This window comes from Salvelinus alpinus, chromosome 23 (genome assembly GCF_045679555.1).
Source record: "Salvelinus alpinus chromosome 23, SLU_Salpinus.1, whole genome shotgun sequence".
NCBI lineage: Eukaryota > Metazoa > Chordata > Actinopteri > Salmoniformes > Salmonidae > Salvelinus > Salvelinus alpinus.
The window spans coordinates 35,277,453-35,304,658 of record NC_092108.1 but is presented as its reverse complement, the minus strand read 5'-3'; the positions used below and the strand labels follow the sequence as shown (position 1 = coordinate 35,304,658).

The following is a 27,206-nucleotide window of genomic DNA, read 5'->3' as shown; positions in this document are numbered from 1 at the left end:
AGATCTTTCTGCAGTGTTCGGAAGGGATAGGCAGGCGTGCTATTCCGTCATGTGATTCTCCTTTTTTCTTCCTACAGTCCTCCTTCGAAGTTGATTTTCGAGCGAGGCAGTGCGGTGCCAGCCTTCCTCAATCTCGGCATCTGGAGTGCTAACTAGATGCGGTGACTTTCGTCCCGACTCACCTTATTTTTTCTCACTCGGCGTAGTTTTCAACAACTTTTTAAGATGGCTGGGGCAATTATTGAAAACATGAGCACCAAAAAGTTGGTGATCGTGGGAGTGATTCTGCTTTTGTTCCAAGCGTTTTCTTTTATGGTCGGTGGCTTGATTGGTAAGCATGGTTTTTCCAATTGTATTCTCTTTTGTTGCAACCTTTGGCTTTGTTATTCGACATCTGCGGTTGAATATCCACTATTTGTCGAGTATATTGAATATTCTATGTAGGCCTATCAAATAATGAAAACAATTGAATTATTTAGTCAATATCACCGTTGTGATTTGTCATGTAAAAGTTGTCTATGTAACTATTAACAATGTAGCCTTTAACGAAGTTACAAAAGTTGATACGTTTGATACATTGTATCAGAAGTTGCAAGAAAAAGAACGTACTAGTTGGTATTCGTCTGCCTCCAACTCAAAATATTTCCCTCTGTATTTGCCTTTACTAATATAAAGCACCTTTCCTATATTTAATAATACCTTTTATTGTAAAGTATTCAGTGAATCCACTTTGAATTTGCATGGTTTTGTTTTCTTTTGAAGAATGACATATTTTACTGTAAAACACCATAGGAATTGGTGTGTGTATAACTTCACTCCAGCACAGAACGTTGTCTGCCCCACTTCTCTCCACCTTCCTCTCATTATGTATGTCTGTAACCCCAGGCAGGCATCATCTCTTTATTTCCCCCTTGCATCTCCCTCTCTCCCTAAATCACAAAGCCCTCTCAGCATTGCATATTTTGATTTCTGCCGGTTCCATTTGCATGACTCCCCACTGACACACACACACTCACGCACATACATACTCATAAAAACTACCACAAACTCTATGCCTCAATATTTGAGTCCTATGAGGCCTTTTGTTACAGATCCCAATCTCTGGTTACTTTTGGCAAAACACAGTCAGTCAGTCTGTCTCCGCTCCTCTCCAGAGCTGGGTGGCTGCTGATAAATGAGCTTGTTTGGGCTACTCCTGCCCAAGATAGTTTTAATGAAGCCGGATGCCTTTTGTATCTGCTCGGTGGCCGGGGCCAGCCAGGGTAATTGAGTAGAAAGGCGTTCGTCTCCCCCTGTTATTGGACAACTCCAACACAGCGTGAGGTCACTGGGCTGAGAGGCGGCCATTATTGCGGACACACTGGGGTGGAGACTGGAGGAGCGGTGTGCTCCCAGAATCTCAGGGTGCCAGGATAATTGAACTCTGAGGGGTTCCGTAGAGCTGGTTTAATTCAATTTGGTGTGTCTGTGCTTGTTCCTGAGTAGGCCCAAGTCCATTGTGAGGTGACATTGGCACACCTAGCTAAGAAGACACACTCGCAACAGGGAGACATAGTTGATACTCTTCTCAAGATGGCCTTGGATTACTTCTATGAGGGGGGTGCCAAAGGCCTAGCCTCAAGGGTTGTTTTATGCGCTGTTATGTTTTTGTCTTTTACACTATTGAGAGTAAATGGGCTCAACGTCGGCTCGTAATCGAGACCGGTCACACTTTATTTGGATAGTCCATCTGTAGATGCTCTACATGGTCAAACTATCTGTTGATAAGCAAAGTTGGTTGCTAAGGTTACGCTTAGGGTTAGCATTAGGTTTAGAATAAGGGTTGGGGTTGGTAGATGGTTAGTTGAAATGTCACTCAGTCTGTAGAGCAACTAAAGATGGACTATCCAAAGTGTTACGTAGGGGCCATCAGCACAGACCATGGCGTTTCCTTGTTTTAGCAGGTTAAGTTATCAAGTGTATGAGATTTTAGAACTGAAGTAACTCCTGTCAAGCGGTCTCATATTCCTTCCCTTTGAGCAGGTTTTAAAGTGAATTGTAGTGGCACTGATGTATATATAGAGTTTAGAAGTTATTTTGTTCATGGCTGATGTCTGTCTCTGGCCCTGAGGGCATGGTCTGACTCTTGTTGATGCCTATTATCAATACATCCTAGTCCTTTTTATGGACCTACGGTCCCCTTAGTGACCAAGAGAGAGTCTTAACTACTGCCTAGTCACATAACCCCTCCGACACCTTTTCTTATCCTGTCAATACCCTTTTCTAGTCCTCAAACCTATTCCGTCTTTCATCCCTCAAGCCTCCTGGCTCTATCTACACAGCACCGTTCATGTTTTTACCTCGACCATATCCTCAGCTTTCTAATGCTAATGTTTAGTACCTTTCCCAACGACTAGTGAAGTCCTATGAGAGAGTGGCCAACCTCATCTGGCTCATGAATCTCTATAAGGATACAGTATTATGACTTAAGTGCTGGGGGCTTTCCCGGGAGCCACCTTTTAAAGGGATCGGGCCTTACTACAGGGCGTTCTGTCAACGTTCTGTTGAATGAATTGTCACTTTGTTTAACCAGGATTTGGCTCGGTTTGATCTTAAACTCAACTTCTTCGCGTGTGCGTACTTTGTTGAGCTTGGTAGCCGTCTGACACAAGTTAAACTCCGGAACAACGCTTTGATTATGAGTTTGGAAATGTATTTATGTTTAAAACTTCACCATTAGCCTAACTGTGAATTAATTATTTGTAGTGTATTCTGTAATTGAAGAATATAATGGGCTTTTAAAAAAAAATCCAGATGATTGCACATAGGATTTATATTTCAGCACAATAATAAAAAGTTACACAATACACATACAGCATATATATATTTTTAAACCTTTATTTAACTAGGCAAGTCAGTTAGGAACAAATTCTTATTTACAATGACGGCCATACCCGCTGGGCCAATTGTGCGCTGCCCTATGGGACTGCCAATCACGGCCGGTTGTGATACAGCCTGCAATCGAACCAGGTTCTCTAGTGACGCCTCTAGCACTGAGATGCAGCGCCTTAGACTGCTGCGCCACTCGGGAGCCAAGCATTGAAATGAGAACCGCAACAAAATTGTCTGTGGTCAGCAATGAAAAATTCCCCCAAAACGCTTATTCCATTATTCTATAGCTTATACCATCAAACATAGTATTAGATGATAATTACTATTTTTATTTCTCCACAAAAGGTCTCATCCTCAGGACAGATGACTAGGACATCTTATGGATCTAGGTCAACTACCATAGTGATCGGCCAGTAACTTAGCAACTCCCCTCTCCCTGTAGCTCCCAGCCCCACCACGGCAGTCCACTACCTGGCTACCAAATGTGTGGACGCGGTCAAACGTCACCAGAGTAGCAGGTGGCTCATGCCCTGGGGCCCTAACCAGTGCGACAAGATCCAGGACTTTGATGAGGCTATGTCCAAGAAGATCGAGGCCAACGACATCGTGTTTGCCGTCCACATCCCCCTGCCCAACAAGGAGATGAGCCCCTGGTTCCAGTTCATGCTGGTCATCTTGCAGTTTGACATCGCCTTCAAAATGTACAACCAGATAGGTAAGGGGAAACTGCAGACTCGATGTGATTGGTGTTGATTGTCTTTCATTTTTTGATTGCGTGTTATTTTAGTGTCAAGACATTCTTATTTTTGATCTTTGTCTCTTTTTTTTGTGTTATGTTGTGTCTCAGGGGGGGGGGCAATATGTTGTCTGTGTTTTGTGTGTTTCTGCCAATTGTGTTTTTTTTTTTAGGATGTTAATTGTCTGTCTCTCTGTCTGGTCTGTCTTTGTTGTGTCAGTGACTCATGACAATTCACTCGTACAAGGATCTGTATTACCGCTAAAATATTTGGGTGCTTTGCCCTTACGCTCCTTGTGGATCCAATTTATAAAGTATTCAGAGGTGTGTGTGTGTGTACGTAGATGCTGTTAATATTAGTGTCCCTCTGTCACCTCAGGGTATTGCCTGCTTTTGTCCTGTTTATTGTGGCGAATGCATGAGCACCCAGAGGAATGTGCCTTTTCTCTCCTCTCAGTAGATTGCATTTCTCTCGCACTGAGAGAAAGGCCTAACAATGATGGATGTGCTGCTGGTTCTCCATAGTGATACAAGCCTCAGGGCTCCATGTCAGAGGCTTATAGTCTCTATAGAACAGGTAGCTGGGGGCGGCTCGAACTGTGGTGGTCTGTCTCAAATTGGACACTGATAGCTTTGCAATTTCCTAATATGGAGTGGAATAACACTCTGCTGGGCACATTTTTCACCCCTTCTCCTTGCTTATCCCCAAGATGAATTGTAACATGGTATGTGGTACATCACTTGGAGTGTTGGGGATGAGTTTCTCACTTTCCATTGCAGGGTAGTGTATCCTTGAGGTCAGTGTAAAATGAGAAAATAAAAGCCCTTGAAATATTCAGTCATTTTCGGCAGCCGGTGTTCGTTCAATTAACTGTCACCTGATCTGATAAAAGCTAAATCCCCCCCCCCATAAATTTGCTCATCAAAGCAGACATCCCACATCTCCCTGTATCCTCTTAACATTCCTTTATGTTCAGACCAGGAAGGGTTTGCCATGGTCCTTATCTGAACATGGTATCCGTCATATCTGTGCTCAATTTCAATCTGAACCCAATGTACTTCCTGTACACCTATTACAATATGGCAATAGACATAGGAAAGTGTCACCATCTTTCTTACAACAATTCCAGTCCTTTCTCCCAGAAGAGCCCAGGTGTAGGGATGAGTGTTTGTTTTGGAAGTGTGCACAGTTATTACATTCAGACAAGGATTCAGACATGGCAACCGTCTTCTGATCTGGCATTAAGGGTAATATGGAAGCTTGAGCTTGCTTCTCCCTTCCTTGACGGCAAGTGGAATATCTCTGTGTGTGTGGTTGTTAAGGAGAGGCCACTGACAGGGCGCTACGCCAGGTCTGGGGCTGTGAAAGAAGGGATTAGAGGGATAACGGAGGACTAATGAAGGGGGATTGGCGTGCCGGCCTGGGAAAGTGATCAGAACGCAGGCTCCTTCAATCTGCAGGAGTCTTCGCCCTTCTGGAAACGGATGGGGGCAGAGATGGGGACCAACTTCTTCTGTTGTGTTACAGATTTCTAGCTAATCTAGCGTAGGGTGCACGGCATGTACAGTAGGGCACGAGGCACTCTGTAACATCCTCCTCTCACCGAAGATACGTTGCAAAGTATAGTTTAGAGCAGTGAAGCACTGTATTTTTACCACAATAGAAAAGCTAAAAGTAAAGTTTGATCTTGTTTGACTAGGTTAAACTGTACACTCCAATTTTAACTATAGCCGTGTTTCAGTATGTAACGTTACTCCTCAAAATGTCGAGTCATTAAAAACAAAAAACCTCCTGTCCCAAGCAGGACGTGGGCTTGTTTACAGCTTGTGCTGCCAGACTAGTCATCGATTCACTACCCCGTCTAAGAATTCCACCCACCCAGATATGGGACTGTTGTCCACCACTCTCTAATTCGCCGGGGCCAGGCAGACTGCCTCTGATCACCTGCCAGAGGTTTTACTGTGTGGGGCCCTGAAGATCACCCTGATGTCAACAGCTGTCTATGACCGAGCCGCGGAGGAGAAAAGGACAGATTGCCTGGGCTTTTTTTTTAAGTCATCATGCACAGAAATAGCATGCGGCTGCATATAAAACGACGCATTCAGCTTCAGTGCTGAAACATGTAGCTGTACTGTAACCGGTCGCAAATCAAATCCAGGTTGTCCTTGCCACTCAAGACCACATTAGCTTGCTGAGCTCTTAGGTCTCATTTTGGTCTCAACAGAGGTCAGATGGTCTCAGGCGGGAATGTTCTTCATTTGTGGCTCGCTCTGCAAACTACCTCTGTAACATTAACAAGGAGCGGAGTTGCAGTTTGTTCAAAGAAGAGAAGTTCCAGCAAACTATTGACATTGAGCTCTTCGTGATTCACTTTCTCACGGCATCCAAATCTCTCTGTCTGAGAGGTAAGCAATGAAAACCAGAACCCTCCGTGTGACAAAATGGCGTCGGTCTGTCTAACTCAACCAGAACCACTTTCTTTAGACATTTACCATGCTGAAGGTTGATCCCTGAGATTAATTGTCCCCTTTTTTTTCTCACCCACCCCACTCCACCCAGGCAACAGCCACCCCTGGCAGGGGTCCAGCAATAACACAGCTGTTGAGAAGGCTTAGTGGCGATGGGCACTGCACTGGGGTGGAATGTTTGTGTGCGGTAAGCTGACATTCAGGATATTTGGCGGTGTTCACTTGAGAGGGGTATATGGAGACAGTAGAGGAGAGAGGACTGCCAATAACTCCCCCTCCCTCCTTTTCCTCTCTTCCCCCTCCTGGTCAGGGCACCGGGTTTCTTTCAGGGCTCTCCAGCTTGTTTCATAACCACACGAGTCTCTTTGAAAGGGTGAAGCACAGATCTAAAGCCTGTGTTGGCATTCTGACAGCCATTTTGTTTCTCTAGGCACTTAAAACCAGGTTCAGCTCAACGTTTTGCACCTTCAAGTCAGTAATATTGTATCATTACCAACTGTATAGGAGACGGAATTCAAGGCCTTACGTACATGTACGTAAACTATCTTTAAGCCCCTCAACAGGGAAATGTTTCGGATCATTAATCATCCTTCGACTATTTTGGGATCAACATGGCACGCCGATGTGAGATTTTGGTGCATCTGTTCCAGAGGTCGACCGATTATGCTTTTTCAACGCCGATACCGATTATTGGAGGACCAAAAAAAGCCGATACCGATTAATGAGGCCGATTTTTATTTATTTATTTGTAATAATGACAATTACAACAATACTGAATGAAGACTTATTTTAACTTAATATAATACATCAATAAAATCAATTTAGCCTCAAATAAATAATGAAACATGTTCAATTTGGTTTAAATAATGCAAAAACAAAGTGTTGGAGAAGAAAGTAAAAGTGCAATATGTGCCATGTAAGAAAGCTAACGTTTAAGTTCCTTGCTCAGAACATGAGAACATATGAAAGCTGGTGGTTCCTTTTAACATGAGTCTTCAATATTCCCAGGTAAGAAGTTTTATGTTGTAGTTATTATAGGAATTATAGGACTATTTCTCTCTATACCATTTGTATTTCATATACCTTTGACTATTGGATGGTCTTATAGGCACTTTAGTATTGCCAGTGTAACAGTATAGCTTCCGTCCCTCTCCTCGCTCCTACCTGGGCTCGAACCAGGAACACATTGACAACAGCCACCCTCGAAGCAGCGTTACCCATGCAGAGCAAGGGGAACAACTACTCCAAGTCTCAGAGCGAGTGAAGTTTGAAACGCTATTAGCGCGCACCCCGCTAACTAGCTAGCCATTTCACATTGGTTACACCAGCTTAATCTCGGGAGTTGATGGGCTTGAAGTCATAAACAGCGCAATGCTTGAAGCATTGCGAAGAGCTGCTGGCAAACGCACGAAAGTGCTGTTTGAATGAATACTTACGAGCCTGCTGGTGCCTGCCATTGCTCAGTCAGACTGCTCTATCAAATCATAGACTTAATTATAACATAAAAACACACAAAAATACGAGCCTTTGGTCATTAAAATGGTTGAATCCGGAAACTATCATTTCGAAAACAAAACGTTTATTCTTTCAGTGAAATACGGAACCGTTCCGTATTTTATCTAACGGACGGCATCCCTAAGTCTAAATATTGCTGTTACATTGTACAACCTTTAATGTTATGTCATAATTATGTGCAATTCTGGCAAATTAAGTACGGCCTTTGTTAGGAATAAATGGACTTCACACAGTTCGCAATGAGCCAGGCGGCCCAAACTGCTGCATATACCCTGACTGCTTGCACGGAACGCAAGAGAAGTGACAATTTCCCTAGTTATAAGAAATTAATGTTAGCAGGCAATATTAACTAAATATGCAGGTTTAAAAATATATACTTGTGTATTGATTTTAAAGAAAGGCATTGATGTTTATGGTTAGGTACATTGGCGCAACGACAGTGCTTTTTTTTCGCAAATGCGCTTGTTAATTCATCACCCGTATGTCGAAGTAGGCTGTGATTCAATGAGAAATTAACAGGCACCGCATCGATTATATGCAACGCAGGACACGCTAGATAAACTAGTAATATCATCAACCATGTGTAGTTAACTAGTGATTATGTTAAGATTGATTGTCTTTTATAAGATAAGTTTAATGCTAGCTAGCAACTTACCATGACTTCTTGCTGCCCTCGCGTAACAGGTAGTCAGCCTGCCACGCAGGCTCCTCGTGGAGTGCAATGTAAGGCAGGTGGTTAGAGCGTTGGACTAGTAACTGGAAGGTTGCAAAAACGAATCCCCGAGCTGACAAGGTAAAAATCTGTCATTCTGCCCCATGAACAAAGCAGTTAACCCACTGTTCCTAGGCCTTCATTGAAAATAAGAATGTGTTCTTAACTGACTTGCCTAGTTAAATAAAGGTGTAAAAAAATAACCCCAAAAATCGGTGTCCAAAAATACCGATTACCGATTGTTATGAAAACTTGAAATCGGCCCTAATTAATCGGCCATTCCGATTAATGGGTCGACCTCTAATCTGTTCTGTCTTGATAGTATTTTTCATGACATGCATACTTTGAAAGTTAAAGGGATAGATCACCCCTTGAACGTTTCTCCAACGTTTTCATATCTCAAACAGTCTCAAACTCCAGATGAGTCACCTTTTTAGGACACATTTTCAAGATATTAACTGAAATCTAACTGACAAACTTTTTGTGGGCTGAACTATCCCTTTTTAATAAGCCCAGTACCACATTTTATAGCCTTTGGAATAGTTTTTAAAGTTGCACTCGTCTATAGTGGATGCATTGTCTAGGAAATGTATAGCATTTCTTGCTAAGTGAAAGCAAATGAAGTGTCTGCTAATTTGATGGCATGAAAATGACCCAGTGTTGCTCAGCACAGATCGTATGTGTAGCAGTCCAGATTGTGGTTTTACAGGGGTAAATGCATTCTTTTCATAGCTCTAGACGTTGCTCCCTCTGGTCTTTTCCCGAAAGGCCGTGACTGTCTGTCATCCGAGACTTATTTCACCCCAGTCACCGCTGGTTTACACCAAAGTATTGTTGTCATAATTATAACATGAGTTACGCAATAGGGAATCGCAGGCGGAGAATTTGATTTCATTGCAAATTCCCCCTTCAATGCTGATCTGCTTGTTAAGACACGCGTAGAGCATAAACAGGATATATATGCCATTATAATGAAGACTCCCCAACTGTTATGTGGCATCTATATAAAGTTTGGTAGTCGGTAAACATGAGAACCTTTTTTTTGTTTGTTGAACTTTTAGGATCCCCCTAAAGTGTGATGTATTGACATCTTCTTCCTACAGAGGATGGAGCAGTGGCCACCATTGACGTAGGTGTGGCCTACAGGGATGACATGCTCGGTGAATGGACAGAGATGGCCCACTCCATAGAGCAAAGGAAGCTTAGCTGCAATTTCACCACCACCAAGGTAAACACAGGACTTTGTGGAGTGTTCCAATCGTTTCCTTCCCTCTGGGGTTAAACACTTCCAGTCCAAAAGGGTTTTCTGTGCTACTGGTTTTAATCACTTGATTGCTCTGTTTTTTATTATAGTATTGGTTGGTTAGTCCACACGTGATCATTCAGGTCTTAAAAAAGTCTCCCAAAGTTCTGTGGTTTCAGCTGATTAAATTACATTTTGTGTTTAAAGAAATTCCGTATAGTTGGTGTCCCATCAGACGTGTGTAAGTCATCTCTCGCTGTGCCCTGTAGACGTATGAGAATGAGGGTCGCTACTACGAGTGTGACCTGCTGCCCTTCATGGAACTGGGCAACGTGGCCCACAAGTACTACCTGCTCAACATCCGCCTGCCCGTCAGCGAACGCAATAAGATCAACGTGGGCATTGGAGAGATCAAGGACATCCGTCTGGTGGTTAGTAGTGTGTGTGTGTGTGTGTGTGGGTGTTGGAAGAGAGACTCAATGAAGTCAAATCTATTCATGAAATATCTGCGATCATTGAATGTCCTTTACTTTTGTCTTGAAACGTGTGGAGATACTTTTTAAAAACGTTTTTCACGTCCTAACTGATTGCCAAAATGGCCAAACGAGATGTTGAGGTGAACTGTGTAGAAAGACAGGCTGACGTTTTTCATTTCCTATCCTATCAGGGTATCCATCAGAACGGCGGTTTCACCAAGGTGTGGTTTGCCATGAAGACCTTCCTCACGCCCAGCATCCTCATCATCTTGGTGTGGTACTGGAGACGCATCACCCTCATGACACGACCCCCTGTGCTGTTGGAAAAGTAAAAGGCCGCCATATTGTTTATTGGACTGTGAACAGGATGGTTCTTTGTTGTGTATTACGGCGTTCAGTCATCCATTGGCGTTGGTTGCGTCGTGAGCTGGTGCACCGTATAGGTGTGCATTGAGAATTGATCTCTAAACCAAAATGCATGGATGTCCTTGTCCTAGCTTCATACACACGAGTAAGGCCTTCAGCCAGGGTAAAACTCAGTAACCCCCAGTGGATACCAGTTAGGCCTTGGGCCTATGGCAACGTTAGCAAGTACAGGAGGAGACGTGTCGTTAGATTAACTATGGATGAACTGTGCATCTAGGTCAGATGTTATCAGTGCACTGTCCTGGGCCCGTATTCATAAAGTGTCTCAGGGTAGGAGTGCTGATCTAGGATCAGGTCCCACTTGTGCGTCATGTAATCTTATTCATAATGATCTATAAAGACAAAACTGATCCTAGAGCAGCAGTTGGGCAGCTCCCCTGTTAAATAAAAATGAGAACCAGGTGTAGATTTTTCAAGACCTGTAGTGGTGACAACTTAATTCAAAACGATAACTAACGCCAGATTGAAATGATGTACCAATGTAATGTAGAATGATACCCTGTGCCGAGAGGTAAGTGTTCAGTTTGGTTTGTCCCCTGCGGCGTTGGGAGACTATATCAGTACGTCGCTGCGTTCAACACCACAGGAACGTTCGTCCAAGCGAGAAACGCGCTACACAATCTTCTAGCACTCAGCTAACACTTCTACCCCAACCACTCCTCCGTCTTCCCCGTCGTCTCTACGGCTCAGAGCCCTCGTTCCCAAACTACTTCGCAAGGTTTCCTGGAAGAATATAAGGCACTGGAAGAATACATTTATCAATGGCAGTAGTTCACACTGAAATAATAAGTGAGTCTACACAGAGTACAAAACATTAGGAACACCTTCCTAATATTGAGTTGCACCCCATTTTGGGTGGGGGACCATTCTTGATACACACAGGAAACTGTTGAGCATGAAAAACCCAGCAGCGTTGCGCTTCGTGACAGTCAAACCGGTGCGCCTGGCACCTACTACCATACCCCGTTCAAAGGCACTTAAATCTTTTGTCTTGCCCATTCACCTTCTGAATGGCACACATATACAGTCCTTGTATAGCTTTCCCCTGGTCAGTCTGTCATGGAAAGCGCAGGCGTTCCTAATGTTTTGTACACGCAGTGTATGCCAAGTCTGTTTCCACCAAAGCTATTCCTTTATACTGTAGTTAATGCTTTTATTTCCCCAGGTTGTAGGTTGAGGCCTCTTGCTGCTTATGTCTATCTTACAAGTTATGGAGCTAGCTCTGCAGCTTGTTTAGTTTAAGTGCTCTTTATACAAACACACACACACACCTCTATCTCTCCCATCTGTATATTCGCAGAGCGCAGGACATTCCATTCATACTAGCCCAATGGAACGTATCTCGCTGCTGACTCTTCTGGAATGTGATTAATGTTTTTAGAGTCAATTGTAACCCCCCTGTCCACACACCCCCATACCACCATTTCCCCCACTCTCAGCCTGTTCCACCCCCTCCTTCCCTCCCTGCAATACACCCCCCCTTCTCTATCCCTTATCTGCACCCCTCCCTCCTTTTCTCCCCTCTATGCGATTATCCTTTCATCTCGTCCCGGCATGCGGGGACTTGCAGCGGTTGAACAGAGAAGCCTTGTTCTGTGTCTGTAATAGGTTGGTTTGATTTATTTATTTTAGCCAGTGTGATTTATCATGGCAGCGTGGTCCAGTGACTGGAGAGATGGGAGTATGGAGTCTCCCGGAGGTCCAACCCCACGGCTCCCTCAGGGGTCTACGGAGAAACGTCCAGGTATAAGTTCTCCTGCTACAAACTGGGGTTCTGTGTCCCAAGTATTTCTGATGGAGCCAAAGCCTTCTCAGCGGAAGTCGTCTATTACCGAATGAATGGCCACGCACAACTCCCAACACCATCATTAAGTTTGCTGTCGACGGAACGGTGGTAGGCCTGATCACCGACGACGATGAGACTCCGCCTATAGGGAGGAGGTGAGAGAACTGGGAATGTGGTACCAGGACGGCAGCCTCTCCCTCCAACGTCAGCAAAACAAACGAGCTGATCGTGGACTACAGGAAAAGGAGGGCCAGGCCAACTTCCATTCACATCGACGGGGCTGTGGTGGAGATTTGGCATGGGCCCTCAGATCCTCAAAGTTCTACAGCTGCACCACTGAGAGCATCTTGCTGCATCACCACTTGGTATGGAAACTGTCTGACCGCAAAGCGCTACACGAGGGTAGTGTGTACGGCCCAGTACATCACTGGGTTCGAGCTCCCTGCCATCCAGGACCTCTATACCAGGTGGTGTAAGGGGAAGGCCCCAAAAATGTTCAGACTCCAGCCACCCGTCATAGACTGTTCTCTCTGCTACCACACGGCAAGCGGTACCGATGCACCAAGTCTGGAACTAACAGTTCCCTGAAAAGCTTCTACCCCCAAGCCATAAGACAGATCAATAGTTAGTCCGGGTAGCTATTTGGTTAACAATTTCACTATCTGCGTTGATCCTTTTTGCACAAACTTTTTTCACTCATCACATACGCTGCTTGGTACCATTTCTCTATCTTGTTGCCTAGTCACTTTATTCCTTGTTATGTACAGATCTACCGCCATTACCTGGACTCGGTTCTGCTACCCCGTGTATACAGCCATGTTATCGTTACTCATTGTGTATTTATTATTACTTTTCTATCGTCTCTCTCTTTTCTTTCTCTGCGTTGTTGGAAAGGGCCTGTAAGTAAGCATTTCACTGTAAGCATGTGACAAATAACATTTTGATTTGAATGACAAAGGAGGTTGTTCAACTTTTTTTTTTTTTTTACACAATTCTGACCATTATATAAAACTAACGGACATAATAATGATGTTGATTATGATCATTATATTAATACAGTGCGTTATGGTGATGATGACTGGTATTTTATTTTGTGTTGATTTGACCTGTTAATGGCGATGATACCGCTGCTGATGATGATGCTGCTGTGTCCTCCAGGGTGATCTTTGCCCTGGGCTTGTGCATGACGTTCATCAACATCCCGGTGGAGTGGTTCTCTGTGGGGTTCAACTGGACCTGGATGCTGCTGTTCGGGGACATCCGGCAGGGCATCTTCTACGCCATGCTGCTCTCCTTCTGGATCATCTTCTGTGGAGAACACCTCATGGTTTGTCACCGGTCTTTTCACCTCTCCCAAGTATTCTTCTGACGTCTTAGTATCTATCCATTTGAGTTAATATGGCTTATTATCCATTGGCTGAGTGTGACTTAAGGAGAATATAGATTTAGCCAACTCAGAAGAGTTAAGTACCGTGAATACAAATTTGGAGCATGACGGGAGTGTGTTGGAGGGAGTTGGCTGACATTCTCCCGGGAAATCTGATGTGTGTCGTCGGTTTGACACTAGCAAATCAGGAGCCAATCACTACAGAGCGGGGGGTGTTCCCAAAGCATGTCATTGGTCCCACGTGGGGGGACACAGCGCATCTTGATATGGAGCGCAGTTCACAATGGATGTATCTCATCAGTTGGTAACTTTTTGTATTTTCTTGTGACAGGTAAATTTGCTGCAGCATAGCCTATAGTAATATCATTGCTTTAAATCAGTCCATTCAAATTGCATTTCTGTACCTTGTAAACTGTCAAGAGTAGACTTCTCCAAGTGGTTCCCTAACTTGGCCTAGGCTAGATGCAGTTAATTCGGAATGAAACGTATATTCAAAACGTAGAGCTTTTGAGCGTTTTATTTAAAATACTTATTCGCCGCAGTTTTCAGCTTAGACTAGAGTTCTGTACTCACTTGCAAACAATAATACAATTCTTCTTTGTTTTTGGAACTTAAGTCGGATAATTTTATTCGAAGAGAGATGTAACCTTGACGACATACTGTATTAGGCTCTCAGTCAACTTACCTTGTAAAATAAAATAAGAAAGCTTGCTCTTGTTTGCTAAATGTAAAAGACAGCTGCCAAAATAAATGTTGAAAGGAGAGAGGGAGAGAGTATGTGATGGTCTGAATGGATATAGCAGTTATTTATTTAGACCGTAACTATTCAATCTTTGTGAAGACGCAAAAGCCGCTGGATCCTATTCTAGTCCCATATTATTCAAGCATGTCACTACAATAAGGAAGAGAAGAACGACACGCAACGTGGGGAGACATTCTGAAAGGTGCAGTGCATTCGGGAAAGTATTCAGACCGCTTGACTTTTTCCACATTTTGTTATGTTACAGCCTTATTCTAAAATGGATTAAAATGTATTTTTTCCCCCTCAATCTATACACAATACCCCATAATGACAATGAAAACAAGTTTTTAGAAATCTTTGCAAATGAAGTGAAGTCGGAAGTTAACATACACCTTAGCCAAATGCATTTAAACTCAGTTTTTCACAATTCCTGACATTTAATCCTAGTAAAAATTCATAAATTCCTAACCTAAGACAGTTGGGATCACCACTTTATTTTAAGAATATGATAATAATGTCAGTATAATAGAGATTTATTTCTGCTTCTATTTATTTCATCACAATCCCAGTGGGTCAGAAGTTTACATACACTCAATTAGTGTTTGGTAGCATTGGCTTTAAATTGTTTAACTTGGGTCAAACATTTTGGGTAGGCTTCTACAAGCTTCCCACAATAAGTTGGGTGAATTTTGGCCATTCCTCCTGACAGAGCTGATGTAACTGAATCAGGTTTGTAGGCCTCCTTGCTCGCACACACTTTTTCAGTTCTGCCCACAAATTTTCTATAGGATTGAGGTCAGGGCTTTGTAATGGCCACTCCAATACCTTGACTTTGTTGTCCTTATGCCATTTTGCCACAACTTTGGAAGTATGCTTGGGGTCATTGTCCATTTGGAAGACCCATTTGCGACCAAGCTTTAACTTCCTGACTGATGTCTTGATGTTGCTTCAATATATCCACATAATTTTCCTTCCTCATGAAGCCATCTATTTGTGAAGTGCACCCGTCCCTCCTGCAGCAAAGCACCCCCACAACATGATGTTCTTCTGCTTGCAAGCCTCCACCTTTTTCCTCCAAACATAATGATGGTCATTATGGCCAAACAGTTCTATTTTTGTTTCATCAGACCAGAGAACATTTCCCCAAAAAGTACAATCTTTGTCCCCATGTGCAGTTGCAAACCGTAGTCTGGCTTTTTTATGGTGGGTTTGAGCAGTGGCTTCTTCCTTGCTGAGCAGCCTTTCAGATTATGTTGGTATAGGACTCGTTTTACTGTGGATATAGATACTTTTGTACCGGTTTCCTCCAGCATCTTCACAAGGTCCTTTGCTGTTGTTCTGGGATTGATTTGCACTTTTCGCACCAAAGTACGTTCATCTCTAGGAGACAGAATTCCTAACCCCTCTTTCCTGAGTGGTATGACGGTTGCGTGGTCCAATGGTGTTTATACTTGCGTACTATTGTTTGTACAGATGAACGTGGTACCTTCAGGCATTTTGGAAATTGCTCCCAAGGATGAACCAGACTTGTGGAGTTCTACATTTTTTTTTCTGAGGTCTTGGCTGATTTCTTTTGATTTACCCATGATGTCAAGCAAAGAGGCACTGAATTTGAAGGTTGGCCTTGAAATATATCCACAGGTACACCTCCAATTGACACAAATGATGTCAATTAGCCTATCAGAAGCTTCTAAAGCCATTACATAATTTTCTGGAATTTTCCAAGCTGTTTAAAGGCACAGTCAACTTAGTGTATAAACTTCTGACCCACTGGAATTGTGATAGTGAAATAATCTGTCTGTAAACAATTGTTGGAAAAATTACTTGTCATGTACAAAGTAGAATTCCTAACACACTTGTCAAAACTATAGTTTGTTAACAATCATTTTTTGGAGTGGTTGAAAAATGAGTTTTAATGACTCCAACATAAGTGTTTGTAAACTTCCGACTTCAACTGTAAGTATTCAGACCCTTTACTCAGCACCATTGGCAGTGATTACAGCCTTGAGTCTTCTTTGGTATGACACTACAAGCTTGGTACACCTATATTTGGGGAGTTTCTCCCATTCTTCTCTGCAGATCCTCTCAAGCTCTGTAAGGTTGGATGGGGAGCATTGCTGCACGGCTATTTTCAGGTCTCTCCAGAGATGTTCAAGTCCGGGCTCTGGCTGGGCCACTCAAGGATATTCAGAGACTTGTCCCGAAGCCACTCCTGTGTTGTCTTGGCTGTGTGCTTAGGGTGGTTGTCCTGTTGGAAGGTGAACCTTCGCCACAGTCTGAGGTACTGAGCGCTCTGGAGCAGGTTTTCATCAAGGAGCTCTCTGTACTTTGCACCGTTCATCTTGCCCTTGATCCTGACTAGTTTCCCAATCCCTGCCGCTGAAAGACATCCCCACAGCATGATGCTGCCATGCTTCACTGTAGGGATGGTGCCAGGTTTCCTCCAGACGTGACGCTTGGCATTCAGGCCAAAGAGTTCAATCTTCGTTTCATCAGACCAGATAATCTGGTTTCTCATGGTCTGAGAGTCTTTAGATGCCTTTTGGCAAACTCCAAGCAGGCTGTCATGTCCCTTTTACTGAGGAGTGGCTTCTGTCTGGCCACTCCACCATAAAGGCCCCCCCCCCCCCCGATTGCTTAGTTTGGCCGGTTGGCCAGCTCTAGGAAGAGTCTTGGTGGTTCCAAACTTCTTCCATTTTAAAGAATGATGGAGGCCCCTGTGTTCTTGGGGTCAGTAATTTTTTGGTACCCTTCACCAGATCTGTGCCTCGACACAATCCTGTCTCTGAGCTCTATGGACAATTCCTTCGACCTCATGGCTTGGTTTTTGCTCTGGCATGCACTGTCAACTGTGGGACCTTGTATAGACAGGTGTGTGCCTTTTCAAATCATGTCCAATCAATTGCATTTACCACGGGTGGACTCCAATAAAGTTGTAGAAACATCTCAAGGATGATCCATGGAAACAGGATGCACCTGAACTCAATTTCAAGACTCATTGCAAAGGGTCTTAATACGTAAGGTGTTTCTGTTTTTTATTTTGAATAAATGTGCTAACATACCCATATTGACGAAGTAAAAAAAGGTTATTATGTGTAGATGGATTTAAAAATATATATTTTTTTATCCATTTTAGAATAAGGCTGTAACGTAACAAAATCTGGACAAACTGAAGGGATCTTAATGCTTTCCTACTGCACGTGTCAGCCTACTGATTATAACATTTTTAAATAGGCCCTGTGATTTATAAACAAATTCATTCAAATTGAGCAACCTATCATTTTAACTTTGTAGGCTGCATGACCTGCACAAATCAATGAACCATCAGCATTGCATGCTTTTTCCCAGCTTCATTATTTGAAAGAGGTGTGTAATTCCAGTACATAAAATGCAGTCCACACTCAAAGAATAACATAACTAGATGTTCCCAAGACAGCATACGTCTATGGGGTTTTAAGATTTTATGTCTTGTGTAATGTAGCCTATCATACACTATATATACAAAAGTATGTGGCGACCCCTTCAAATTAGTGGATTCGGCTATTTCAAACTCACCCGTTGCTGACAGGTGTATAACATCGAGCACACAGCCATGCAATCTCCATAGACCAACATGAGCAGTAGAATGGCCTTACTGAAGAGCTCAGTGACTCAACGTGGCACCATCATAGGATGCCACCTTCCAAAAATCTATTCGTACAATTTCTGCCCTGCTAGAGCTGCCCTGGTCAACTGTAAGTGCTGTTATTGTGAAGTGGAAACGTCGAGGAGCAACAGTGGCTCAGCCGTGAAATGGTAGGCCACACAAGTTCACAGATTGGGACCGCCGAGTGCTGAAGTGGGTAGCGTGTAAGAATTGTCTGTCCTTGGTTGCAACACTCACTACCGAGTTCCAAACTGCCTCTGGAAGCAACGTCAACACAAGAACTGTTCCTTGGCCGAGCAGCCGCACAAAAGCTTAAGATCACCATGCACAATGCCAAGTGTCGGCTGGAGTGGTGTAAAGCTTGCAACCATTGGACTCTGGAGCAATGGAAAGGCGTTCTCTATAGTGATGAATCACACTTCACCATCTGGCAGTTTGACAGATGAATCTGGGTTTGGTGGATGCCAGGAGAACTCTATCTGTAGTGTTTGGGGGAGGAATACATTTCTGGGGCTGTTTTTCATGGTTCGGGCCCCTTAGTTCCAGTGAAGGGAAATCTTAACTCTACAGTATACAATTTACATTCTAGACGATTCTGTGCTTCCAACTTTTTGGCAACAGTTTGGGTAAGGCCCTTTCCTGTTTCAGCATGACAATGCCCTCGTGCACAAAGAGTGGTCCATAAAGAAATGGTTTGTCGAGATCGGTGTGGAAGAACTTGGCTGGCCTGCACAGAGCCTGTAGGGGGTGAGTCCCAAAGACCCTCCCCATTATTGTGTAAGGGGACCTTAAGATTCATATGTTTTGCTGCAGGCCTTATAATAAGATACTGTTGCTATGTGTCTAAAAACTCTGCCACTATATGTTGCACAAGCCATCTATATTATTCTTTGTGGTTCAGCCCTGGCTGTTGCAAGAGTGTGCTTGCAGGCTGGGTGTGATTCAGACTGAAATTAGATAACCTGACAGTGGTTACTTCTCTTTTTGATATTTTGATCTTGTGAAACAGTGGTCAATTCTAATAAATTCAGAGAAGCTACTGGACTAGGTTGCCTTATAAGGTAACCTCAGCTTATTGATACACACATACATTGACGTAGCTGATCATACCAATAGGGAGTGATCACATGTATAAAATCAGCTGTGCCCTTAGGTGGGGAGCAGAACTTACTCGGAAACATGCGTGCTATGTTCCTGTTGTCAACTTCTGTCTGCAATTGCATTAATAAAGGTTTTTGATTTAATTCAAGATATTGTCTGAATGCTAATTTCACCAATGAGCCAATAATTGACAAGGAACGAACCCCAACAAGCCCTGACCTCAACCCCATCGAATACCTTTGGGATGAATTGGAACGCTGACTGCGAGCCAGGCCTAATCGCCCAACATCAATGCCCGACCTCACTAATGGTCTTGTGAGAACTTGCTTCCATTCAGCCACATCTAGTGGAAAGCCTTCCCAGAAGAGTGGAGGCTGTTATAGCAGCAAAGAGGGGACCAACTCCATATTAATGCCCATGATTTTGGAATGAGATGTTCGACGAGCAGGTGTCCACATACTTTTGGTCATGTAGTGTATGTATTGGTTAACGGCACAATCATTTTGGCTTTTTCTGGCTTGGACTCAACATGTATTTTTGTAGGGCTCATTGGGTTCAGGTAACATTATGTTTGACGTTTCAGGCCGATCAAAGCTCATACACATGTTGTACAGGCCTGACCTTGCTCCTTTTTTGCATGACATCAGGACCACGTCGGACTGATCCAGTTCGGTCATTGGGTGGGGCATTCTGATGAGTTGGGTTTGGGGGAGTCTGGACTGAATTTGAATGATTTTAAAACTACCCTGAGTATCCGTTGACTTGGTTTGACTTTTAGTATCCATTTAATTCGGGCAGCAGGTACCCTAGAGGATAAGCGCGTTGGACAGGTAACCAAAAGGTCGCTGAACCCAGGTGAAAAGTCTGTGCCCTTGAGCAAGGCACTTAACCCTAATTTCTCTTGTAAGTCGCTCTGGATAATAACGTCGACTAATTGACTAAAATGTAAATGTATCCATGGTAGGTGGATACATTTGGATTTTGAACTGCATTTGATTATTTTATCCCCCTCTCTTGTCTTACTGTTCTGTCCCACTTTTTATTAATTTCCCCTACCCCCAGGACCAGATGGAGAGGAACCGTTTCTCAATCTACTGGAAGCAGGTGGGACCCATTGTCTTCGGCTCCTTCTGCCTCTTCATCTTCGACATGTGTGAAAGGTGAGGCTGAACCACACGCACACACACACACACACACACTGTCAAAACAAAGCTCCGAGCTATTTAAAGGTTATCCCCACAGATTTCTGACGTATTTGTTTTCCCCACCAGGGGAGTCCAGTTGAAGAATCCTTTCTACAGTATTTGGGCTTCCGACGTGGGGACTGAGTTGGCTGTATCCTTTGGTTACGTTGATGACTTCGTGCCTTTAAAAGGGATGAAAGGGATGAAATATCTCTTGTCTGAAAAAGAATGTGTCCATGCAATTGTACTGTATATCCCCATACAAGTTTCCAGTGTATCCTGGAATTATTTATATGATCCTTTAAAAAAAAATCTTTGCAACATAGGGCCAGATTGTGTATCAGTATTTGACATCAACATACTAACATTAATCAGAGCACGTCTCCTCTGTTAGTTTCACAGTCACAGTTCCCTCTCATCACTGTTCTGTGCTGAAGGTAGCAATAATTCAGTGGTGCTGGCAGTGCCTACTCCTGCCTTGGGCCATCTCTCCTCCTTATTTACCCTCTCCCAGCCTCCTCACTCTGTGTGTGTGAGAGGAGGAGATGAGCTGCATAGGGGAAACCCACAGGCCTAGGTGATGCAAGATTCATCAGAACAACCCCCATCAGAAACTAGTAGCAGCAAGAGTATTTTGCTTAATCTCTCTGCTTCACCTCTCTCCCTCTCTAGCAGCCCCTCTCTCTTTCGCTCTCTTTTTTTTGTTGTTGCTCGCTCTCCAGTCCAGTGGGAGAAAAAAAGCCCTGTATAAAGTTGGTCGTAACAGGGAGACCCATGAGGTGACGCCCAGAATCGTCCGGGTAGGGGAGGGTTTGGCCAGCCGGGGTTTCCTTGTCCCATTGCGCTCCCTGCGACTCCTTGTGGCGGACCGGGCGCCTGCAAGCTGACTTCGGTCGCCAGCTGGACGGTGTTTCCTCCGACACATTTGTGCGGCTGGCTTCCTGGTTAAGCGAGCAGTGTGTCAAGAAGCAGTGCGGCTTGGCGGGGTCATGTTTCGGGGGAGCGTTGGCTCTCGACCTTCGCCTCTCACGAGTCCATAGGGGAGTTGCAGCGATGGGACAAGACTAACTACCAATTGGATATCAAACTAAAATAAAAACGATGGCCATCTCTATCAAGCATGGTGGTTTATATTTATTGTTCCTAGAATTAAGCGGAATGTCTGAAAACAGCCATGGGTTTCTATCAGTCTGTTGGAAAATGTACTTTTACTGCTACTGTGCTGTAAGATGCGTCAGGCTAGAGCTGGGGGTCTATATATGGGACTTCAGTTATGGTCAGTCCTGTCTAATGGTAAGAGTTGAATGTTTCAATGTTTTATTAGCAGCACCATGCACGTTAGCTCCTTGACTTGAGGTTGATTTACAGATGGCGTTCATCATCGTGGCGGGGATCTGTGCCTGTCTCTACTTCCTCTTCCTGTGCTTCATGGTGTTCCAAGTGTTCCGCAACATCAGTGGGAAGAGGTCCTCCCTGCCCGCCATGTCCAAGGCCAGACGCCTGCACTATGAGGTCTGTGTGTACATAAATGTGTGTGTAAACAGCACATACAGTGCCTTCAGAAAGTATTCATACCCATTGACTTATTACACATTTTGTCGTTACAGCCTGAATTCAGTATGGATACTGTGAGGATCTGTGTTTTTATGCATTTTATCCTGATACCAGATTTGATTGACGCAACCCTTGACAATACCCAAGTGAAAACATGTTTTTAGATTTGTTGGAAAATGTATTGAAAATGCAATACAGAAATATTAATTTACATAAGTATTCACACCTCTTTGCTATGACACTCCAAATTGTTCTCCGGTGCATCCAATCTCCTTTGATCATCCCCTACAACTTGAATGCCAAGAGTGTGCAAAGCTGTCATCAAGGCAAAGGGGGGCTATTTGAAGAATCTCAAAAACAAATCAAAATATATTTTATTTAACACTTTTTGCTTACTACATGATTCCATATGTGTTATTTCATAGTTTTGATGTCTTGACTATTATTCTACAATGTAAAAAATAAAGAAAAACCCTTGAATGAGTAGGTGTTCTAAAACTTTTGACCGGTAGTGTATATCTGGAGAAAGGTAGGAAACAATTTCTACAGTGTTGAACTTTTCCAAGAGCACAGTGGTCTCCGTCATTGGGAAACATAAAACGAATGGAACTACCCAGACTTTTCCTAGAGCTGGCCTTCCGACCAAACTGAGCAACTGGGCAAGAAGGGCGTTGGTCAAGGAAGTGACCGAGAACCCAATGACCACTCTGACAGAACAACAGCGTTCCTTGGCTGAGATGGGAGAACATGCCAGAAGGACAAGTCTCTACAGCACTTCACCAATCTGGGCGTTATTGGAGAGTGGCCAGACGGAAGCCATTCCTGAGAAAAAGGCACATGACCGCAGCCTGGAGTTGGCAAAAAGGCACGTGAAAGACTAAGGCAAAAAATAATATGGTTTGATTAGACAAAAATGTAACTCTTTGCAAAGCAGGCACAGCTCATCACCCGTCTAACACCATGCCTACCGTGAAGCATGGTGGAGGCAGCATCATGCTATGGGTATGCTTTTTAAAGGGCAGGGACGAGGAGACTGGAGGGAGAGGGAACAATGAATAAATCCTTGATGAGAAACTGCTTCAGAGTACAAACAACCTTAGACTGGGGTGAAGATTTACGATCGAACAGGACAATGACCCCTAGCGTACAGCCAAAGCAACACTGCAATGGCTTCAGAACAAGAATGTGAATGTCCTTGAAGTGCAGCCAAAGCCCAGACTTGAATCCCATTTGAAAATCTGTGGGAAGACTTGAAGATTGCTTTTCGCCGCCGCTCCCCATCTAATTGTTTTTTTTTACCCCCTTTTTCTCCCCAATTTCGTGCTATCCAATTGTTAGTAGTTACTGTCTTGTCTCAGCGCTGCAACTCCCTTACGTACTTGGGAGAGGCGAAGGTCCTTCGTGCGTCCTCCGAAACACAACACAACCAAGCCGCTCTGCTTAACACAGCGCGCATCCAAACCGGAAGCCAGCCGCACCAATGTGTCGGAGGAAACACCGTACACCTATCGACCTGGTCAGCGTGCGCTGCGCCCGGCCTGCCACAGGAGTTGCTAGTGCGCGTTGAGACAAGGATATCCCTGCCGGCCAAACCCTCCCTAACCCGGATGACGCTAGGCCAATTGTGTGCCGCCCCATGGACCTCCCGGTCGCAGCCGGCTGCAACAGAGCCTGGGCTCGAACCCAGAGTCTCTTGTGGCACAGCTAGCACTGCGATGCAGTGCCTTAGACCACTGCGCCACCCGGGAGGCCGTGCTCCCCATCTAATTTAACAGAGCTTGAGAAAATCTCCAAGGAAGAATGGGAGAAAATGTGCAAAGCTGATATAGACATACCCAAGGCGAATCAAAGCTGTAATCACCGCAAAAGGTGCTTCTACAAAGTATTGACTTAGGGGTGTGAATGCTTATGTAAATTAGATATATATTTCTCCTTTTCAATACATTTGCTAACATTTCTAAAAACATGTTTTCACTGTCATTATGGGGTATTGTGTGTAGATGGGTGAAACAATTTAATCCATTTTGAATTCAGACTGTAACAAGAAGATGTGGAATACGTTGAGGGTATGAATACTTCCTGAAGGCACAGGAGTATGGTGACAGCTTAATTGGGGAGGATGGGCTTGTGGTAATGGCTGGAGCGGCATAAGTGGAATGGTATCAAACACATGGTTTATATGTGTTTGATGCTATTTAATTTGCTCCGTTCTAGCAATTATGAGCCGTCCTCCCCTCAGCAGCCTCCACAGACTTAAACATTTGTATTTTCAATGAATTTGTTGTCCGTTTCTTTTTTCATGGATAGTAGTATTAATTCTAATCTTCCTCTCAAAGGGGCTCATCTTCCGGTTCAAGTTCCTCATGTTGGTCACTCTGACCTGCGCTGCCATGACTGTCATCTTCTTCATCATCAGTCAGGTGAGTTCTGTCTGTGTGCCTCCAGGGGTATCCCAGAATCCTCTGGAGAGGGTTGGGTATTGAAGCAGGGTCATGCTAATTAGGGAACTCCATAGCAAAATGTTTTGTGTCGGAAAACGAAAACAACTGTTATTGGACAAGTTCAGATAGTTTTGTGGTGTTTTCTTAAACGTTGTACCTACTGAACACGACCCATATTGTGTGTGTGTCTAGGTGAACGAGGGCCACTGGCACTGGGGAGACTACACGGTGCAGGTGAACAGTGCCTTCTTCACAGGGATCTACGGCATGTGGAACCTCTACGTGTTCGCCATCATGTTCCTGTATGCTCCCTCACACAAACGCTACGGAGACGAGCAGTCCAGGGGTGAGTCCAGCTAACACCCGCCTCTAATGGTCAACTGTCGGTAGGTCAAAAGTGACGTCAAATGTTATTTAAAGGGCATCATACGAGTTCCAATACACTTCACTGTGGTGAGCGAATATTGACACGCAACAGTGTCTCCTTTTTGAGGTAATAACGTTACTTTCAGGTGTATGTTTCTTGTGGACATTTCAGTCTGTCTGAGGTTAAGGGGATCTGGTGCGTCTAATGGACAAAGAATCTCAGAAAATATCCTAGGAATCCTGTTAAAACCGGTTTCAAGACTAAAGAAACTCCCAGCTCAGAGTAGCTTATAGGACCAGTAACCCTGGTCCTGGAGTGATGTTAAATATTTTTGATTCAACCAATCTGTAAGACCAGGTGTGTTGAATTTAGGCCTGAACTAATCAATTGCCTCAGTTGGTCAGGTGTGGTGCCTAGTTGGAACAAAATCCTGCGGCACTCCAGGAACAGGGTTGCCTACCCTTGTTATAGGAGGACTTTAAGACATTGCCCAGGCAAACTCTGAGCCAGGAGTAAAATCAACTCATAAAACTCCGCCGGTAATCACGACAGTGCGGTACTGCAAAGGAAAGATGGTGATGACGCTCATTGACATTGTTGAAAATGATTTGGGAATAACCAATCTCGACGAGGCATCGCCAGCTGTTAAATCTAGCGCGCTTCAGACAACCACTGCGAATGTGACTACATCAAATGTTGCAATGGTAAAATGTTGAACTTTCCTCTGACACCATCGCTTTGCCTACTCTTTAGTTATTGCCTAATTTGTTGGCATGCACAACCTTCTTTTTAACCAATTCTCATGGTTGTTGAAAGCGGACATTGGACAATACTACTGTAATAGCAACACACTCGTCACTCCCGTTTAACAACTCTAAACCACTTTGGCACAGTAGGCATAAGAGAATACCTGTTGGAGTTCAGGAAAGGGTTCCCTGAAATGCGTTTCTCGCCTTCTCTTTCTCCCTCTCTGTCCATTTAATCAGGTCACTGTTTCAAAAGACAAAGTAATAAATGACAATAAGAGCAAATTGACGAGGAAAAGGTTTTAACGAAAGCTGTGTCTTAAAAAAAAAAAAAACGCATTGCGGCGTTAAAGCCTGCATCGGGGGACAAAATAAGTACGTTTTATACATTGTGACTGAAATGGGAAGCACAACAGCACAAGGTTTGTTCAGAACCATTAGGGCTCTCAGGATAGACATCTTTTCTTCACACTTTTCAACTGAAGACGGCAAGCTTTTCTTGTATCGCTACGTTTTCTACCGTTTGGTGCCTAACGAGCCAGACGCAGATGACCCAGGTGTACTGCTGTCTGTGTACTGATTTGTCTGTTGGTCACTGTGCTCTGTTCAGGAGCCAGTGGGGAGGACATCCAGCTGACCACCACCATCACCCACGTGGACGGACCCACCGAGATCTACAAGATGACGGGCAAAGAGGCCCAAGAGTAGCCCCCCCCCCCCCCTGGACCTTCTAATACCTACCCTACAAAAGTCCCTCCCTTCAACCCTGACTGTGCTTTCTTTAACCAAATCCCACTGTCCCAAAAGTTCAAAAGCAACTTTTCTGTAGGCCTGCGGTCCATTCATTTCATTGCAGACATGGGGCCGGATTGTAATATCCATCTTTGATATTTGACACAGTCCGTTAACTATCAGTGTTTGCAATGTTGCTGCACAACTGTACTCTTTCTGATGAAGTCCAGATTGTGGACTAGCTGCTTTGAAATGGAAACGGGGGAGAAGGATGTAGCACATCATCTGGTGGTCATAAGAGGGAGTTGTGGAGGAAATCGCACTCCAGGTAGATGTTGCCTTCAGGCACAGTTCTAGGATCAGTTTACCCTCCCCAAATCCTAAATGTATCCATTAGGGGGAGGGAGTACAAATCTGACCTTAAATCAGTGTCCAGTGGTAACTGCATTCAACTCCAGGGCATTCTGAGGCGTAACTGGTTGCCTCACTGAAGACATTAATTTGTTATTTAGAGGGAACAAATTTTGTATGGATGCTGTTTTTGACTGTTCACCTCTGCAGTTTTACATTTAAATAACCAGTAGGATATACAAGTGTGTATATGCCTCATCGTACAAGTCCAACATGGCCACTTTTGGAAGATCTGTCAAATGAAAGCACATCCCCGCTGTTGTCAGTAATAACGGCAAGCTTTGTTGTCACTTCTGTCTGCACTCTCTCACCTGTACACGTCCATGGAAAGTTCTAGACTACTGGATTCACTTGTCTATCACTCTTACAAGTGGGGGGGTTGCCTTTTTGGATTGTGGGGAAAATGTACAAACCACAAGGGCTTTTTGGGAAACACCAAGTTCATTGTTACCGTCTAGATATATATTTTTTATAAAGTGCTTATTCTCAACTGTATGAAATATTGACATGCTGTATCACTTACTGTCTGCTGGCAAAAGAAAAACATTTGACATTTGAAGATTGTATTACATGTGGGAGTGTAGTTGTGCTTTTTAGGCTAATTTAATGAACTTTATGCCATGTCTTTTAATATTTGCTAAGTAAAGTATATTCACTCACA

General features: G+C 43.9%; 1 protein-coding gene across 1 annotated transcript; it reads left to right on the top strand.

Moving 5' to 3' along the window:
• On the top strand, nucleotides 1–27,206 carry LOC139550866 (protein wntless homolog). Its single transcript, XM_071362088.1, has 12 exons — nucleotides 1–331; nucleotides 3,314–3,586; nucleotides 9,407–9,531; nucleotides 9,816–9,977; nucleotides 10,214–10,350; nucleotides 13,393–13,561; nucleotides 20,173–20,270; nucleotides 20,382–20,445; nucleotides 21,663–21,806; nucleotides 24,185–24,268; nucleotides 24,482–24,635; nucleotides 26,013–27,206. Exons 1-12 carry the CDS (start codon nucleotides 226–228, stop codon nucleotides 26,108–26,110), a joined length of 1,614 nt encoding a protein of 537 aa, XP_071218189.1. The 5' UTR covers nucleotides 1–225; the 3' UTR covers nucleotides 26,111–27,206.